This window comes from Emydura macquarii, unplaced genomic scaffold (genome assembly GCF_026122565.2).
Source record: "Emydura macquarii macquarii isolate MOO-44397 ecotype Brisbane River unplaced genomic scaffold, CSIRO-AGI_Emac_v2 contig_2676, whole genome shotgun sequence".
In the NCBI taxonomy this organism is placed as follows: Eukaryota; Metazoa; Chordata; order Testudines; family Chelidae; genus Emydura; species Emydura macquarii.
In genome coordinates, this window is record NW_027132813.1 from 6,938,696 (window position 1) to 6,951,765 (window position 13,070).

General features: G+C 41.9%; 1 protein-coding gene across 1 annotated transcript in view; it reads right to left on the minus strand.

Annotated features, from left to right (window-relative positions):
* The window catches only part of ALK (ALK receptor tyrosine kinase), a 516,691-nt gene that overhangs the window by 14,039 nt on the left and 489,582 nt on the right, over positions 1 to 13,070 (minus strand). The window contains exons 21-23 of the mRNA XM_067565381.1: positions 9,632 to 9,722; positions 5,653 to 5,717; positions 4,509 to 4,638 (exon numbers count right to left, since the gene is read on the minus strand). Of these exons, the coding sequence (XP_067421482.1) occupies positions 4,509 to 4,638; positions 5,653 to 5,717; positions 9,632 to 9,722 (286 nt within the window). The remainder of the gene's footprint in view (positions 1 to 4,508; positions 4,639 to 5,652; positions 5,718 to 9,631; positions 9,723 to 13,070) is intronic.

The following is a 13,070-nucleotide window of genomic DNA, read 5'->3' on the forward strand; positions in this document are numbered from 1 at the left end:
TCTGAGTGCCTGAGTCTCATCTGGTCATTTACATCCTTCACGCATATGTAGATTTTTAGTTATTTAACTTAATCTCCAAGAGCACGTCAGTGCAGGGAGTTGATGTCCTGTGATAGGAAGGGAAAAGTGTATTCATACAGAACGAGATGATTTACTCTGGAGAGTAAGAATTGCCTTTAAGTGACATGACTGGTAGGCAGGCATGCCAGCAACCTGCACACTGATCAAGCGGCTCATCTTCATGGCACCTATTAAAGAGCAGTTTCTTTTAACACTGTATACCCCACCCCCTGATACACACACTAGTATCGGTTCATTGGTGCCTAGGATTCTAAACACCCTCCCTCCCCTTCTTGATGAAAGGTCACTCTTGGTCCTGGTATATTACTCCTGCCACCCTCCAGCTCTAAGCCATAGCGGACTTTAGCTTAATCAGCTGACTGGGATTGGAAGCAGCTCTCAGCTCTCCTGCAGGATGCAAGACAGATGGAGGGATAAAACCACAAACTGATTCTAATTGTGAAGCTTTTCCTTCCTTGGTCAAATTCCTTACACCTTTTATTTTGGGTAAATTGAAATTGTGAAGCAGATGTGACTTATCAGCCAATGACAATTTATCTGAGTAATTTGTCTGAAAGACAGAGTTTTCAGAACCATTTTGTGTGGGGAGCAACTTTGAGACACTAGAGAATTCACTTTACAGCTGTTTACAGCTTTTGCTTCCCAGAGGAGAGGAAGAAGCCACCTGGAAACTGTATGATTATGATCACCATTTAGAGGAAGCAGCACATAGGAAGCGCTAAAGCCACATCTCCGCTGGTTAGGACCAACCTCCCTAAAGGTGAAGGTGACCGCAAAACAAACTCCGACTATTGTTCAATAAAATCACCATTCTGCACAACAATCTACAGGATACAAAAGAGGGGAAATTGCTTCTTATCTCCCAAAGCTATTCTCTGATTGCTTTTCCATGTGAGAAAGGGATCAAACAGAGCTTTGAGCCCCATCTACACAGAAAGAAGAATTTTGCAATGTTCTTAGTATCTGAAGGTTTCAATTCCTGGGATTTGAGCAGCTGAGTACCTCCAAATCTATCAAGCTTGTCTCACTGCTTAGGAGGGAAGTACAGCCCCTAAATAGAGGTGGGGCAGAACAAAAATCAGCAGGTGCTGGGTGATCAATGGAGGCAACATTCTCTGACCCAGAGGGTGCCTCCAGTCACCCAAAAGCCACTCTGGCAGCTAAAGAATGAGCTGCACTGGGACTCTTACCTGGCACTCCTCAAACAGGATGGTGACAATGATATGTGGCCGCCAGGGTGAGGATGGGTTATAAGTAGAGCTGGAATGTTTGGATCCAAATCTGAACTTTCCCAAAGTTTAGGGATGTTCAGAACTGGGGTTCTGGCTTGGCCCAAGCCACCAAGTTCAGGTCAGTGTTTGAATCTCCTCTTTCTCACAGTTTGGTGGGGTGAGATGCAGTGTTAGTGGAAGGTCTCTAGTTCAGTCCAACTCTAGTCAAAAGTGGTGAATATGGGAGCTCCTCAAGTTGCCAGCACGGCTACCCACTGAAAACAATATCTGATGTTGTTATTCCTGAACCACCTAATGGAGACTAGGAAGGGCAGCGGACAGAAGGAAGGTCAAGGAAGACATTGGGAAGGAAGGAGAGGGGTAAAGGGAGCAGGAAGAAGTAGGAAGGAAAGAACACCTGTTGCATAGAGCACAGGCACACTGAAGTCTTTCACATTCCCTCATTTGTGTGTGGATCTCTCTTGACTCTGTGTTTGCCACTAGCTGTCCAAGAAGCTGAGCAGAGAGGCAGATGGTATGGGGAGATGAAAGCACTGACCCATGAGGTGGTACTTATAAACAACATAAGGGCAAAGAAAAGACAAAACCCTCAAGATCAAGCAGTGTCAGTGATTTCATTCCATGAAGATAAAGGGCCTTTTATCATTGAAAATGACTGGTTCATTTTACGGCAAGAAATAGTTCAAAATGTTTGCCGTTCAAGATTAATCTCCTTGGTGTTTCTCCATAGGGACCTGGTCACTGCTGACTTGGCTTCTCTCTCTCATTTAATCAGCTAAAACAAGCACTACATTGTGGAGTGACGGTGGGCCCAGGCCCACATCATTCCTCCGTTTCATCTGCTAGTCAGCACCTCCAGCAGCATTGCTTGGGCATTAGGGCTGCGGTTCTGTACTGAATCAGTGGGAAAAGATGCCACCTGCTGCACCACTAACTCTGTTTTTCATGGATCCACATCAAGAGCAGAGCCCAAGTTGTAAATATCCAGCTTTGGCCCTGCCCTACCCCTATGTTCAGCTCTGCTTTGAGTCCAGTGTTCCAGTGTGGGCTCACCTTTAGCCAGACGCTGCTTCATTGTGATGTCTGACAGGACCACGACACAAAGCGCTGTAAAGAACCAAACTCGATTCTATTTTAGAAACTGTCTGTGCAGATGCATATTTCAAACCCCTACGGTTCTGAGTGTTTGGCTCCGTAGTGTAATCAGCAAAGACTTTCATGAATGCTTAATCTAGGAGAACCTGTGTAGTGACGTTAGGCAGCATAGGCTGTTTTTAGTCAGTCTGGAAGCTAAAGCACCAGGGAGAACTATAGGGTCTGTTTGTGTCCAGCAGCCTCAGTAAAGAATCCCCTTTGTATGCATTACAGCCAAGTCCTCTCTCTTCTCTACTGCTCAGGGTATTGTACTACAGGATTCAGAGTTTTGCTCTGGGACAAAAGAAAGACGTAAATCTGCCAGATTTGCCTCTAGTGCTAAGCTTCCCCAACATCTAGAGCTGTTCTGATCCAGTGGTTTGGACTGGACTCTAATCTATTTTGCTTAAGCAACAGTAAACTTCGGCAGGCACTGCCCATTTCCCAGGACTTTCTAATTATTGGCACTTCCTGATGATTCTGGTGTCACTGGGAAAGGCTCTAAGAACATAGGACATTCCAAATAGCATAGCAGGGCTCTCTAATCCACCAATTCAAGGAATGAGTCTCCTCTTGCTTACATCAGTTTTATGCTGGAGAAACGCCACAGACTTTAATGGAGCTAATCCTTATTTACACCAGTGCAAACGAATCAGCTCCAGCTCAACAATGTCTTCTTTCTGGAGTAGGTGCAGGCCTAAATTTCTCTTCCCACTTTTTCAACACTCAGTTTAATCCTCTCCTTTTCTAGAAACAGGCTGGCTGATGGGTTTGAGATTTATTCATACCTTTCCATCCCAAATGTGTTTTGTTCTTTTTCGCTGTTACCAATGGTCTAATAAAAAACACTAGCTTTTATGGGTGCATGGATTTTAGAAACAGTAGCCATAGGCAGTGAAAAAGCCACACAGTTTTTAAAAGGGGTAAACACTGAGGAAAGCTCACAAATGAAGCCACCAACTCTTTCCACATCAACCACTAAACTCTATGTAAATTTGTAAGCTCTTTGGGGCAGGGATCATCTTTTTGTTCTGTGTTTGTGCAGCACCTATGACAATAGGGTCCTGGACCATGACTGGGGTTCCTTGGTGCTAGTGCAATTCAAATATATAATAATAATAGTTTTCAGTCCCTACCAACCTGTATTTGAACTAGTGATCTAGAGATAAAAGGCTCTGTTCCCTTAATCAGCCCTCTATAAAAGAGGGTTAGAGACTTTTTAGTGGTGTGGAATTAGAGAGATTATCTGGTGGACACCTCACCTCCCATTTGTTGTCACATTGTATCCTTGTGGCAATTATTTACATGGCAAAGTGCCATGGGAGAAGGATTTGTGTTATTTAAGGGGCTTTGGTGTGATAAATGTTGTATACCCCCCAAAAAATAAAAGCCAATCACACTTTCTGCTTTTCTTTTCCCCTTCCCATCTGTTCTGTTTCTCTCCTTTTCCGTCCTCCCCTGGACATGCTGGTCCACCAACTGACCCATCTCCCCTGATCCTATGGATATATTATCTGGCTGCCTGGTGTTCCCCTCATCCCTTCACGTTTCTCTCCTGGAATTGCCTGGTTGCTTCAGACCCCCTGGTGGCTCAGGTATTTGGGGGTGGCTTCTCTTTCTCCTCCTTTTATAAAGCAGTGGGCCTTATCAAGGGCAGCTAGACTCCTAGTCTTCTGAGAGCCTGGAGATATGTAGAAGCAGCTGGAAGAGAAGAGGAGGATCTGGCACCATGTGACCAGCCAGTTCTCCGCAGGCCACCAGCAAGTGCTGTGTGGATTACACATGTCCCTGGAATACTGTGTGGGAGCTGTTGCTCTAAAGCATCCAGTCTCTCAGGTTATATAAACAGGTTACAATTATGTGGAGGCAGCACATTATTAGGGTAAAATTAATAGGTCAGTGGTGTGAGCTTGCTTTATTTTAGCTATTTGCAATGCTTGGTGAGCTCTTAGGTGAGAAGCCATGAAGAATACCAGTGTGGTTAAACATGGAAGAACTGGCAGGGAGAGTAAGGCACAGGCGGCGAAGCTAGTGGAGAAGTAATGCCCCAGCCCCACTTACCGGGCGAGGCCGTGTCTCTCTCAGGAAGGATTTCAGGTCCCCTCCAGCCATAAGCTCCAGCAGGATGAAGCGTGGCAGTGTCTGCAAGCTGACCCCAATACAGCGCACAATGTTCTGGTGGTTGAACTTGCTGCAGAGAGAGAGCAAGGCTAAACTGAAGGGCAATTTTCAACCAAAAGGCACCTTGATGTGGACAGGCAAGTTGCCCTATCACAGAGAAGTTTTTTTTTTCCAGAGGAAACAACACATCCGAAGGGGTGCTGAGACAGTTGAATACAGGTAGGGTCTGTGATGCTACCAAGTCTGAGGTATCACTGTTGGTAGACCCAATTAGCAACACTACTACTTTAGAGACAGTGGCCCTGATTCTTTATTATTCTGTCTCTGTGCTTGGAGCAGGAGTGGAGGATGGGAAGGAGGGCTTTCTGCGCCCTATGCACAGCCTATGGACCCTGGGAAACAGAGAACAGCCACAATCCACTGTGCTCTCGGCATTAACCTCCTCAGCCCCATACGTTACCTCCCTTCTGCCTGGGGCTGGGCGTGGGACGGGTGTAGAGTTGCTCCAGAAGCAATATGCAGACATGGGAGCCAGTTATGCAGGTAGTATTCCCCAGGGCCCCAATTCCACCGCTTTCAACGCCCCTTTGTGTCTCCAGCTCTTAGTGGAATGGAAAATTGGCTGCCTGGGATCTGTGACCCTGCCATTGGCACTGTGTGGTCTTGGTAGGGCAAAATACTTAATGCCAACATTCTTAAAAATTAATGTTGAGTGCCCAACCTAAAACAACTAGGGATGGATCTTCTCAGGTGCAGCACTCCAGGTCAATGGAAGAGGTAAATATATTTGAAAACAAGGGCCCCGATGTTCCAGGTTGGGCACCCAGAACTTAAAGCATCTAAACTCAGTGGAGCTTTTTAAAATATTAGCCTCAACCTCTCTGTGCTTCAGTTTCACCATCTGATTTAAAAAAAGAGGTAACAGTGCCTCTTGCCACCTGCCGTTGTCAAGCCCTTTGATATCTTTGGGTGAAAAGTGTAGTATGAATGTATTAACATCCCACAGATCACTTTTCATCTTGTAGGACCTGTGGTTGGCCATGCATGGCCTACAAAAGCCCGTGGTTACCTTTTATTAAAACACCTGATAATAAGAGCTTCCATGAGGAAATCCAGCTCATCTTGCTCTGAACACACCTCTGGTAATGTCTGGAAAAACCAGGAGGAGAGAGAGGTTTTAGTCTCATGATGACTGTAGAATCCCAGAACAAACACAGGCTGCATGATCCCCTTCTCTCCACAAGAAACTCTCAGACCAAGCTAATTAATATGTTATTGTCAGACTGGGTTGTGAAGCCCTGTTGGCAGGCATGGGAGATTTGCCATCAGATGAGAACGTTGGTCCATCAAGTGCAATAGTCTCTTTCTGGCAGTGGTTTATAGCCAGACACTTCAGATGAAGAGGAAACACCCCATAGTGCAAACAGTTTATTGGACAGTGCTATAAATATTGGGGACTCTATTGTGTTGAGCGTGATATAAGGCCTAGACAGATTCTTTCCTGACCACCACAATTAGCTCCTGCTCTGCTGGAAATCTGCATCTTATGCTCATCACCTCGATTTCAAGGATGATGTCAACAATCATAGGTTGTACTAACGGCTCTTCATGTGACTCCACAGACCAATTTGGGAAGAACAACATTTACCACATTGGCTGCAGAGCCATTTGCCTAGATGTGCTGACTCAGCTGAACACTGTTTCCATGCCTGGCACTATGCTTCCAGCTGCTCAGTGTGATTCTTCTCAATCTGGTGGACACCCACTGTTATGGTGTGGCACCATGCAATGTGATCAATTGCCCATTGCTCAAAGGTCAAATCAGAAATGTTCGTTTTGGGCAGATTTTGGGCAGGTGTCTGTGGTGTTTCATCTGACCTCCATGCTTACAATTGCTGGAGCATAATTTGGAATATAAAACTTGTTTTGATAAACGGGTCTCAGGCATATGAATTACATGACCAGTACATCTCAGGTGGATGCAGGTCAAATGAGCTCAATATCAACTGAACCAGCTTTTGCCAGGACTTCCGTGTTGGAAACCCAGTCTTGCCATCTGATGTCCAGCAATCACCATTGGTGTCATAAATGAAAACTGTCAAGCTTTTTCATGTGCCATTGATAACAGGTCCACGTTTTGCACCTGTAAAGAAAAGTTTTGAGGACAACAGCATTATAGACTTTGATTTTTGTCTGTAGACAGATTCCATGTTGCTTCCAGATTTGGTGATGGAGGTAATCATATGCAGCGTTGGCTTTCCTAATTTGTGTCTCTAATTGTTGCTTTATTGTACAACATGCTGCTGAGATAGGTAAACTGTTTGGTGGCTTGGAGCATGGTACCCTTCCAAAATTATTGACAGGTCTTGGTAAAGTTGTTGAGGAACTGTCTGCTACATAATCTCAGCTTTTGTTCACTGACAGTGATGCCAAAGTTACGAGCCACTGCAGCAATGTGGTTTGTAGGATCTGGTAGTGATGCTTCAGAGTGCACCATCAAGACACAATCATTGGCGTAGAGCAGTTCCTGGTCCAACGCATCTATCAGTTTGCTGATCACATGTAGATAGGAAAGATTGAAGAGCTTACCAGTGTAGAAGTGTATAAACATGCTGTTTAAAGACCCAGAAAGGGCTTGCTCTAACATCACAGCAAAGAATACACCAAAAAGGCTAGGAGCGAGGACACATCCTTGCTTCATCTTGTTTGTGATTGGAAATGGGTCTGTTACATCACTATCAATACTAACTCCTATAGCTATGTCTTCATGGAATTGCTAAATGATGTTAATAAATTTGTCTGGACATCCAAATGTCCCGAAAGCAGTGCAATTGACCATATTGAATGCCTTGGTTAGATCAAGAAACATGATGTACAAAGGTTGGTGGTGTTTCTGACATTTTTTCTGTAATTGTTTAATGATGAAAATCATTTCAGTAGTGCTCTGCTGAGCACAAATAGCCACACCGTGACTCAGATAGAACGTTGTCAATGATTGGGTCAGGAGTTAGAATCTTGCTACCACAGAGAGCAAAGAGATACCATGCTAGTTACCACAATCACTCTTTGAGCCTTTATGCTTATAGATAGCAATGACGTTGGCATCTTTTAGTTATTGCAGTATGAAGACAGACATGTAACAACAATTCAAATGAGATTTCCTCCATGTTTGAAAACTTCATCTGGAATGGCATTGGAATCAAGAGATTTGTTATTTATCATTACTTGAACCTTCAGCACCTTGGCTCGTGTGGGTGGACTGGCAAATGCATTAGATGTGGGTAATTTGTGGACATTATCCAACGACTCATCAGAAACAGTAAATTGATGATTAAGTAGTTCACTGAAATGTTCATGCCACTGTTGGAGCATGACAATGCAACCCTGTGATGAGAGATTCACCATCACCACTGGTTGGTGGTGTCATGGCAGATTGGTTGGGACCGTACACAGCTTTGACTGCTTCACAGAAACCTTAGGAGTCATGTTTATCTGCAAGGGCATGTAGTTCATCTACTTTTCGTTCAAACAAATATTCTACATTTGGCGGAGTTTGTGTTGGAGTGTGCCGCAAGCTGCCCTATATCTGGCTTTTTTCGACTCGGAGCATGGGTCAGCTAAGAGGGTGGCATGCACTTGTTGCGTGACATCAAGGACATTTGTTATTTCAGGATCATTGTTGTCGAACCAATCTGCGTATATGGCATTCTGTATATCCAACAATCCACACCAATGTTATAGATCGTGTCACACAGGAATACTCATTCGGTAGATACGTCTTCACTGATCATTGGAAGAGTTTCTAAAACAATTGTTAGAGGTTCTTTTACATGGTCTAACCCCCTCACACACTAACAGGTATATCAACCCAGTGGACAGGAATGTTACAGTCTAGTAGTGAGCCCTCCAACTGTGCAAAGAATGGTACTGGCTGGGACTGAAGGAGAGGTTGCTCAGCCCTCTCTTGATGAGAAGATGATGGCTCTGAAGCAGGTACTTGAGGATCAGGATAGTTCAGAGGGTAGAAGGAGCAGGATGTAGCAGGGTTCCCACAAAGGTGTAAATGAGCCCCCCGTGGAAAAAAAGGAAGGAAGGATACACATCTATTGTTGTGTGCATGTGGTCCTTTTTGTTGTGCTGAACTATAATGGAGCAGACATGGAAGTGCATGCCACTTCCATAGATGAGCACTGCTGCTCATCAGTTACAGATAGTAAAGGACATCATGCTGCACAACTGAAGCCATAAGCTGGCTTCCCAGGCAATAAGCTGCCTTCCCAAACTGAGAGGATGCAAGTCACCAAAGTTCATTAGTGGTTTTTTATAAATTATACCATCTGGGTTCTAGCCCTCTGATTGCTGGAACTCATCATTACCAGCTATGTGTTAGCTTCAATTACAGGAGTGTCAGACACATCACACCAAATGTGGTCAGATGGTAATAGATGCAAACTGACAGCTTGGAAATAAAGATCTTTGTAATGGAATTTCTCATTTAGATAAAGTTGATTCAGCTGGATTAATTTCTAAGAGACGCTAAAAATAAAAAAGTTTGTTGATGGACATGATGCCTGCTGCACCAGAAGAGACAAGGGGTGAAATGTGTGGCTAGTGGTTGAGGCAAAGGACTGTGAAAGATGCAACATGGCCCATGGCCAGGATAGGGAACTGGCTAGGGAGTCAGTAGAGCTGGGTTCTATTCCGTGCTGTGCATGATCATGGGCAAATCACTTCACCTTTCTGTGACTCAGTTTCCCATCCTGTACAATGGGAACAGTTTCCCATCCTGTACAATGGGAACCTTTGTAAAGGTTTCTGAGATCTATGGATGAAAATGCTATGTAAAAGCTAGGTATTATTATTATTCTGCCCAAGTGACCCTAGGGAAATCATCTCACTTGTTCTGTGCTTCAGTGTCCCCATCTGCAAAACAGGGATAACACACTATCTCACCAGAGGTGTTGTGAGGCTTAATGCATCATTGTTTTTATAATGCTTTGAGACCCCTGGATTACAGGTGCACAAAGTGTTACTGCTGTGATTATTCACATACTGTCACTTACCTTCACGGCCACCTGCAAGGGACTGGGGTCACTGGGGATTCCCACCACCTGACCTTCATATACCTCGCCAAAGGCTCCATGGCCCAAACCCCTGGATAAACCAGAAAAGACAAGGAGGTTTTAATGCAGAGCATACACCCTGTAATATTCTAATCACAGTAATCAGAACAATTGAATAGCTTTTATGACAGTAAAATATGAAGAACTGAAACGTCAGTCCTGGCCATGGTAATGGTACAGCTCTGTACATGTGGGAGCATGGCTTACTTTCCAAACCTGATTTCATCTCTCCTTTACCTACACTGTATTTAACTGCTAGGGGAGGTGGCCCTCAGAAGTAACAGCTTGTGGATCCTTAATGTATCTATCAAAAATGGCAGAACCCATTTCTGAGTCACTGATAAATCAGAAGAAAATGATCTTGAATTCTTTCAGATCAGTGTCGCGACAGATAAAGCACAAGTTGGGATACTAGTAAGTATCTGCAACAGACCACCAAATCACACTAGGGAACAGGATGACTGGCTCCTTTCACACCTAGCTACAGTGTGTAGGAAAAATGGTGCATGATCATGGGGGAATTCAGTATGATTGACATATGCTGGAGAAATATGAGAGAATTCTTTATTAAACCTTGTCCTAACGGATAAAGAGGAACAGATCACAAAACTAAAAATTAATGGTAGCTTAGGTACAACTGATCATGACTTGATCACATTTATAATGTACAACCAAAATAAAATCCAGACTAGTGTGTGCTGATGCTTTAATAGGGTCAATTTCCCAAAGAGGAAAAGAATCATAGAATCATAGATTAGGGTTGGAAGGGACCTCAGGAGGTCATCTAGTCCAACTCCCTGTTCAAAGCAGAATGATGAACCAAATCAGCTGGGAGGAAGAATTTAATCAGAAAAACATGAATGATAATAAAGAACACCTTACTGGATGCCTAAATAGCCAAAATCACACAATCAAGGAACAAAGCTGTGCTGGTTAAAAAACTGACCTGGTTTAGAAAGGAAGTGAAGGCAGCTATAATTTATATATATATAAAGCAAATGGAAGAAAGGGGAAGTTGATAGTAATGAAAATACATCAGAAGTTAGGAATTGTAGAAAATTGATAAGGGAAGCCAAAGGACACAAGGAGACCTCTATGGCCAGCAGAGTTAAGGAAAATAAGGATTTTAAAAAATATATTAGGAATAAAAAGAATCTTGATAATGGAAATGATCCATTACTAGATGGAAATGATAGAATTATCAATAACAATGCAGAAAAGGCAAAAGTGTTCAATATATATTTCTGTTCTGTATGTGGAGAAAAAACAGATGATATAAGTAATGATACTCTTTCCATTCCACTACTATCTGAGAAGGTCGTTGAACACAAGCTACTAAAGCTGGACATTTTAAAGTCAGCATGTCTGGATAATTTGCACCCAATAGTTTTAAAAGAGCTGGATAAAGAGTTTGCAGGACCATAAATGTTGATTTGCAATAAATCTTGGAGCACTGGGAAAGTTCCAGAAGACTGGAAGAAAGCTAATATTCTGCCAATTTTTAAAAAGGATAAAGAGAATGACCTGGGTAATTACAGGTCTGTCAGCCTGACATTGATCCTGGGCAAGATAATGGAGCAGCTGATGCGGGACTCAATTAATAAAAAATTAAAGGAGGGCAATGTAATTAATGCAAATCAAGCTGGGTGTATGGAAAATAGATCCTGTCAAACTAAGTTGGTATCTTTTTTTTTTTAATGAGATTACAAATTTGGTCAATGAAGGTAATAGTTTTGATGTAATATATTTAGATTTCTGTAAGGCATTTGAATTAGGGCTGTCAAGTGACTAAAAAAATTAATTGCAATTAATCGCACTGTTAAACAATAATAGAATATCATTTATTTAAAATTTTTGGCTATTCTCTACATTTTCAAAAATATTCATTTCAATTACAACACAATACAAAGTGTACAATGCTCACTTTATATTTATTTTTTATTACAAATATTTGCACTGTAAAAAAAGAAACAAACGAATAGCATTTCAATTCACCTTATACAAGTACTGTAGTGCAATATCTTTATCTTAAAAGTTGAACAAACGAACGTAGAATTACGTAAAAAAACCAGTACTCAAAAATAAAACAATGTAAAACTTTAGAGTGTACAAGTTCCCTCAGTCCTACTTCTTGTTCAGCCAATCGCTAAAACAAACAAGTTTGTTTACATGAAGGGGCATATGAATGTTTAGCATATCTGGCACATAAATACCTTGCAACACTGACTACAACAGTGCCATGTGAATACATGTTTTCACTTATATGTGACATTTTATATAAGAAGTGATCAGCGTTATCGTCCATAATGTAAAAAAACTTGTTTGTATTAGCGATTAGCTGATCAAGAACTAGGACTGAGTGGACTTGTAGGCTCTTAAAGATGTACATTGTTTTGTTTTTGAATGCAGTTATGTAATTAAAAAATCTACATTTGTAAGTTGCACATTCACAATAGTGATTGCACTACAGTACTTGCATGAGGTGAATTGAAAAATTATATTTCTTTTATCTTTTTATAGTGCAAATATTTGTAATAAAAATAATACTATAAAGTGAGCACTGTATACTTTGTATTCTGTGTTGTAATTGAAATGATTATATTTGAAAATGTAGAAAAATCCAAAAATATTTATAATAAATTTAAATTGGTATTCTATTATTGTTTAACGGTGTGATTAAAACTGCGATTAATCGCAATTAATTTTTTTAATTGAGTTAACTCAAAACAAATTAATCACTTGAGTTATCTGAGATTAATTGACAGCCCTAGTTTGAAGTGGTACCACACAACATTTTGATTAAAAACTAGAATGACATAAAATTAACATGGCACACATTAAAGGGCTTAAATGCTGGCTAACTGCTAGGTCTCAAAATATAACTAAACGTGGCAGCAGCATCAAACTATGTGTTTCCTGTGGGTCCCACAGGGATTGGCCCTACATTTTTATCAAGAACATGGAAGAAAACATAAACTCATCACTGATAAAGTTTGCAGATGACACAAAAATTGGGGGAATGGTAGATGATGAAGAGGACAGGTCACTGAGCGCAACTGGGCGCAAGTGAATAGTATGCATTTTAACATGGCTATATGTAAATGTGCACATTATGAAAATAGAATATAGGCTACACTTACAGGATGGGGAACTCTATTCTGGGAAGCAATGACTCTGAAAAAGATTTGGGGGTCATAGTGGATAATCAGCTGAACACAAGCTCCCAGTGTGACACTGTAGTTAAAATTGCTAATGCAATCCTGGGATGTATAAATAGCGGAATCTCAAGTAGAGATATAGAGATTATTTTACCTCTGTATTTGGCACTGGTTTAAATGCTGCTGGAATAGTGTGTCCAGTTCTGGTGCCCACAGTTCAA